This window comes from Hyposmocoma kahamanoa, unplaced genomic scaffold (assembly GCF_003589595.1).
Source record: "Hyposmocoma kahamanoa isolate Upper Pololo Valley unplaced genomic scaffold, ASM358959v1 64, whole genome shotgun sequence".
NCBI classification, from domain to species: Eukaryota; Metazoa; Arthropoda; class Insecta; order Lepidoptera; family Cosmopterigidae; genus Hyposmocoma; species Hyposmocoma kahamanoa.
Genome location: NW_020653852.1, coordinates 2,833,069 through 2,840,165, shown reverse-complemented (window position 1 = coordinate 2,840,165; position 7,097 = coordinate 2,833,069). Strand labels below are relative to the sequence as shown.

General features: G+C 39.2%; 1 protein-coding gene across 1 annotated transcript in view; it reads left to right on the top strand.

Moving 5' to 3' along the window:
- Nucleotides 1-4,692: 4,692 nt before the first annotated feature.
- The window catches only part of LOC113230807 (ATP-binding cassette sub-family A member 3-like), a 36,501-nt gene continuing 34,096 nt past the window's right edge, over nucleotides 4,693-7,097 (top strand). Inside the window, exon 1 of the mRNA XM_026464895.1 lies at nucleotides 4,693-5,091. Coding sequence (XP_026320680.1) covers nucleotides 4,885-5,091 — 207 coding nt within the window. The 5' untranslated portion in view covers nucleotides 4,693-4,884. The remainder of the gene's footprint in view (nucleotides 5,092-7,097) is intronic.

Genomic DNA, 7,097 nt, shown 5'->3' with positions numbered 1-7,097 from the left:
TTACAAAACTGAAATTGTTAATGATATTTCAGCTATGCGTCTTCAGGGCAAGTTCAAACAAGTCACACAACACGTTAACTATTTTTAAAAGAGAATTTTGTGCTCTATCTTTTGCTATTTAAAACGAATATTTGACCATTTATCACTTAGTCGCGTTTTGTGTACAGCTTTTTTTCAGATGTCGCCTCCAGTGCAACGAAACAAGATCCGTTAATATGTAGCTTGATGTACTGCTTCAAGCTGCTGCCTTCAACTTTTGAGGTCGGGTTTTTTTTTACACAAACTGGTGGTGCGAAATGAAGATGTATAATACCGATAAGTAGTGGACTGTATTTTTTTTAATTACATTAAAAGGTACTTGTGCTACGGGTAACTGCACTTGCAAGTAGTTTCCTATAAGGACTGGAACGAGTATATGGAAGTAGGTTGAAGAACAAGAAAAATGATGGAAACACGCACACTCACTTTTTCTTTCGTTGCGCTGGCAGCAATTTCGCGTGGTTACGGCCGCCACAGGAGGAAAAATCCTCAGGTTCATTGCTGAGCGCAGTACAGTGTATTGAGAACAAAATAAACTATTAAAAAACACAATCGCGCTAATTAGCCATTTTTGTGATGCACACAGTCATAGATAAGTGTTTATATACTGGCGTACACACAGTTCAGTGTCATACGTTAGACTATCGTCTTATTTTTGTTGCCAACTCATTGGCCAGTGAAAGAGACGACAGCTGCAAAAGTGCGCATGTTGGAGGAGGATGGGGGACACAAAGGAAGGAAGTCCTCGCAAGTGCTAAGATCTACCCTATACTATTTTTTGATAAATGTCTAATACAAAAAAAGAAAATATGAAATCCAACACAAGCTATGTAAGAAATAAGTTATATGTATTTATTAATTTCTTTTATCAGCGAATTGTGCCTTTCTTTCTTTTGAAGGAAGAATAAATGGCGATCTATGTCTATCATACAAACTTAATATTTTGTGGCGTCGTCTATATGGTTGGGAGTTTGCAGTGAACTGCCAAAAAAAACCGTTTTTTTTAAATAATAATATTATAAAACAATTTTGTATCGTAGTGACGATAGCCCTCGCTAAAATCAGATATACTCGTATTCATGTAACCTATCAGGGCACAGTTATTTGCACAAGCTGATTTCCGTACATTTAATGTTGGGTGGTTTCAATCTGTTTTGTTGGAGCCAACATATAGTGCCGCGGAGATTTTGTATACATGTTTGGTTAGATAGTATTTTGATTTATTTTCTTGAGGTATTTATTGTTTTTCTAATAGGGCTGACATGTTCAATAACGATGAAAGCCCCTAAATAAATAAAGTAAAAAAAAAAAAGATATTTTGCTGCCATATCGATATTTTAGGGAAGAAAAGACGGAGAATCCAAACTGCAAAGAATGCAAAGCGAAGCAAAAGTGATTGAACAAATATTGTTATAAACGTTTTTACAACTATTTTTATGTATAAAAAAATATTTTGGCGAAAAGTGTCTTCGACTTAAAAATTTACATTTACGCTTTTTTTTCTCCGAAGCATCGATTATGTTCTAGTGATGCTCTTTGTTGACAAACCTCATGAGGGATGGTCCTAGTCGAATAGTCCAAAGATAACATTCTGAAAAAATAAAGCTTTTGAAAAATCTCACAGCGGTGTTTTAATCTGCAGCCCGCCCTAGCGAATGGACACTATACAGCGTTGTTTGTAAAATATACTTTAACAACCTCGCAGAACTACTAACATCATAAAAAAAACAACTTTTATTCCATGAGTTTTAATAATTTGTCATTGTGATTCTATTTTGTACAAAATATTTAGGTAAATATATCGCTCTAAATGGCGATGATAACTCTGTACGGTTACAAAAGAAAACGCTAGAGTAATTACCAGTCCCGTGCAAAACGCAAGGGCAAGGTGGAGAACGTCAGATCGGACGCGTGCTTGTACGTTTAAACTTACTACCTTACTATCAAGACACATCTAAAAAGTGTCAAGTACGTCAAAAACTTAAAAAGTTTATTTTGGATAAATTTATAACGTTTTGTAAAAAGGCGTGGAACACGTTGAGATTACTACTTGAATGCCATTTGATCGAACATTAATTGCTCGGAAACGTTTACTCGATTGTCCATTCGACCTATAAATCGTGAACTGTAAAGTTTGCCGTAGAAGTACTTGACCTCACGTAGAAGTACTTAATGTATTTTTTTCATACTAGGTACCTACTCTCATTTAATTCATACATACATTGGTTGTCACAACATTTTATTGGTGTAGTGTTAGTGGTTTTGTCATTAGAGCAAATTTACTGAGACCAAGTGCAGCGGTTTAAGGTGCTGTTGTCAAATACTTGTTTGAATAGAGATGAACACCGAAAAAGATACACAGTGACATAGATACAACATTAGGGGAATCTACTCTATCGTATACGACTATAAAAAAATGAGTTGTATACAATTCAAACGTGGACGTGAGACCATCGAAGAAGTCTCTAGGTTTAGCCGGTCCACGGCATCTACGACTGAGGAAAACCTCGGAAAAGTGTGATCTAATTATGGAAGTCCGGAGATTGAATATCAAGGAGATTGCAGACACTATGGCATCTTGTATGAGCGAACCTAATTGTCGAACTTGAATTTTACAAGGTTTCTGCTAAGTGGCTCCCCGGGTTGTTTTCAGTGGACCAAGGGCGTATTCGGCTCGCAATTTCTCGCGACTGTTTAGAGATGTTTGAGGCTGAACAGCAAAATTTATTGAACAAATTTGTGACAATAGATGAAACTTGAGTACACCACTATACACCAGAGGCCAAGCAATAATCGAAACAGTGGTAAAAACCTGGTGAACCGACTCCAGAAAAAGCGAAAGCAGTTTTGTCGGTTGGCAAGGTAATGGCGTCATTTTTTAGAATTCTAAGCGTGGTGGACTACCTTCTGAAGGGCGAAATAACTAACTCGGCATACTACGGTACCCTTTTGCGTCGTTTGCGCGAAGAAATGAAAGAGAAACGCTCAAAATTACCAGGACAAAACTGTTGTTTCATCAGGATAATGCTCGCGGTTACACTTCTGTCGAATCCAAGGTTAAAATTTTTGTAACATGGTTTCGAATTACTGCCCCACCTGGTTTATTTTTTTGGTTTAGCACCTCCAAATTTTCATCTGTCCCCAAACCTAAAAAAACACCACACTAGCCAGAAATTTTCATCGAATGAAGATGTCGAAGCAGCATTAAATGGGTATTTTTAAGACTTTGAAAAACCTTTTTTTTTAAACTGATGTAGAAGCTTTAGAAAGCAGGTGAAAGAAATGCATATATGTAGTTAGATGGAGATCACGTCGAAAAATAAAAATATTTTTGTAAGCATTTAACTACATTTTCTTGGTTAGGCCGCGAACTTTTCAAATTTGGTCTGTGTTTTCAATCCTCCCTCGTAATTTAGTTAAACGCTATATTCAAGAATTTCTTTACATTTCAAGCTTTGAAAACTTCTCTGGATTAATATAATAGTCCTGTGAGGTTGTTATTATTTTACAAATAACCCCCTATAACCTATCCGTTTATTCCTCTTCTGTCACCACGCGTTCGTTTAAAGCCATTTCGAACAAAAATGGGTATCTACCGTCAAGCATGTATGAAAAGAGATAGTTGATTGGCTTGATAATAGTAAGTGGAAGGATGTGGGCACTGGCTACCCCGTCGGGATATAGACGAGAAGTGTATAAGTATTGGAGTAAGTGGAAAAAGAAATTTGCACAAGCAAACTGTCAAACTACCTCGTACACCATGTTCTATGACTGGGCTGATATCCGCTCTGTCATCCACACATGCAAGCTACCGGTGCCGCAGCCGACAGGCCCACGGTCCGTTTAGCGGCCTTGCGTTTCTTGAAAACTCGCTGTGGAAAGTAGCGCTCCTGAGCGTGCCCGTGCTCGCCCGTGGCGGCTTATTCGGATCCGTCTCTGGTCGGTAGCTTCGAAGGCGCGAGAGCGCATGCGGCTTATGTTTTCAAATCGGTGCGTTTGAATTCACGGGCCGTGGGAACGCACCATAACTGTGCCAATTATGTTATTGCGACGGTACCCGGCAGCATCGAGATCCCCTCCGCAGCTATCCTTTTTTGGTTAAGTGTATTTAGCAATGGTGTTAACTGCTGCGTGCAGTGAAACGACGTATTTCCTCAACATTCCCGTGGATTAACCATGACAATCGGCAACAACAGTATTAATGGCGTTTTCGTGAAAGTCGACGTTGTGAAATGCAAAATAAAATGGAAAAAATAATTTCATGTTTTTTTATAAGTATTATTTTGGCCAGACAAAGTGTGTCTCATTTTGAGTTAAGTAGATATTTTTTTATTGTTTCTTACAATATTCTAACGACGAGGTTTTTGACGTGTAGAGAATCAAATTTCACGTTCAGTAATGATATAATATTAAATTTCACATATTTTGAGTTACAACAATATTGGAATAGCAGTGCGATATGTAAGCTAAGCGAAGGTGAACAAAATAAAGGACCGAGAGTCGCTTCATCGGACTGACCGTGACAGATGACACGTCTGTCTTATTTATGTCGATGTTTCAGTCGACAGTTAGACAAGTTATAATATCTAGAAAGTTGGATCGATGATGGAGCCATAATCCTATTTTACATAGACAAGATAAACCTATTTTAGATACACACATTTTATTACTAAGATCAAGAATTGTTGTGGTGTCAAAATGTGTTGTGTATTACTTGGTTATAATACATTTGTAATTATTTTTAGCCCCGTTGGGCGAATGCGTGGCGAACAAAACATGTGATAGAACAATGAATGTTACGTAAGAATTATCAATTCAAGTTGCGGTGCGAACCAGTTGTTTAAGATGCCGTTCGAAGTTTTGAAATCGTTGAAGGTTCTTATGTGGAAGCACCTTATGGTGCGCGGTAGGAAATATATACTCACTTCCATGGAATTGCTGTTGCCCCTGGTATACTTCTTGTTAATTCATCTTATTTGCCTCCATTTTGCAAATAAGAGACTTTTTCCAATAATGATAGAGAACATGCAAATTACCAATCTTCAAGATACCGTAAGTATTTGTTTAATAAATCTGATATTTGATTAGGTGCAGGAGGTATTTAAGGCCAGTCTTTATCTAAAATTTACCTTTATCTTTATTAAGAAATACTAGTAATGTAAGAATTACTGCGTTCCGGTTTTAAAGGGTAGGTAAGTGTGCTGGTGATATTACAAGCACATAAGACTTGTCAAGTTATGACTCAGGGTGACAGGCGCAGTGGCAATGTCCCTCAGGTCTGTGCGTCTTAAAGCTCTGAGTGGTACTGCAACTACTATGGACAGGCGTATCGCTTAACAGCAGACACACGACCTGTTCGTCCCGTCATTTAGTATCATAAAAAAGGTATCAGGTTTTTAAGGCCCATCTTTCTTTTTCAATAAGTAAAACATTTTTACACACTACGAGACTATTAAGAAGTACTCGTTTCATATGTTATTTTTATGTATGTCTATATGTATGAATTACTTTTTTTTTAATTAGGTTATTCTAACATTTTTGAAGGCCCAGTATATGAATACCTCACCTACCTTATGATGAGTGGAAGAAGGGTAGGGTGACGTTTGCCCTGCAGTGAGATGTAGCGGTTATAAAATGAAAAATGGAATGATAATTACGATAAACAATTTTGAGTATGTCGATGATAGTTGCCTTAAAGTGGTCTTAGGGTCGTATTCCAGAACTCTACTCATTGCTCAAGTCATGACATGAGTATGATTTAAAGCACTAGAAATCAAACTCAAGTCCTTGCCATTAGGGTCGTATTTCCAGTGCTTGAAATCATACTCAAGTCTGCTCAAATCCTGACTTGAGCATTGAGTAGAGTTCTAGAATACGACCCTTAGAAGGCTACTCTTCCGAACATATGGCGATAGATTCGGAGTTCCTCAGGGTTCCGTATTGTCTGCAACTCTCTTTCTTACTCTACATCAATGATATGTAAATTCCAGGTACCTTTGCGTACGCAACAAGTACCTATCTACAACTGTGCTGTCATCGGCGTATGCTGAGCACAGTTGTAGATAGATACTTAACCAATGCTAGGGTCAGTGGAGAGGAAATCCTGTCTTGTCGAGAGTCCATGGTTAGCCGTTTTGTTTTGACACTCCAGGCCGTCTCCGATTGGGGCGATGCCAATCTTGTCAAATTTAACGCTACCAAAACGCAGGCATGTCAATTCTGGGGGCGGGTCGGAGGACAACCGACTCGCCCCTCCGTTGGCGCGGGAGCCCTGGCGTTAGCTAGGGCGGCCGGGCGGCGTCGTGGTGAATGTTCACTGATCCCACGGCGCTTTAGTGGGGTAGGCCCTCCAGTCTGGAGGGAGAGTCCCCACATAACTCCTGAGTGTCCCTGGGCTCAGGGATATCCATAAAGATTTGCCCCCGTCAAACAACAAAAAAAAAAGGCATGTGAGCTAACTCCGACTTTTCGTGATGTATTCATACCGATAGCCGACTGTGTGTACACACTGCCACCTTTAGGATAGCTCTGCTACATACCAACTGGCCACCTTAGATTCAATTGACAACCGTGTCAAGAGGCTTATGGGTGATTCGTAATTAGTGGAGGCGAAGCCTTGAACACCGCCGTAAAGTTGCCTGCTTATCGGTATTTTACAGGATATATCACGGAGAGTATGCGATGGAATTACACGACTTAATTCCGCTTTCCCCTATCCGTCACCGGGCGACTTGGCGTGCACTTGGGTTCCACCCCTATCATGTGGATATTCTAAAAATTCGCACGAAGCGTTATGCTTCCACAGTCATATGGCGAACGGCTATGGAGTGGAATTCTCTGCCTGCAAACTTGTTCCCAGAACGTTATAACTTGGGCTTTAAAAAAAAAGCTTGCCCGTACAAGCATGAGTCGCTTTGTTGTCCTAATCCCCGATTGCTCCATTAGAACAATTAGCGCTTCCTTCAATAAGTTATATATTATAATAAATTCATATTTAGATACTTTTTTCAGTCTCTCTCTCTCTCTCTCTCTCTCTCTCTCTCTCTCTCTCTCTCTCT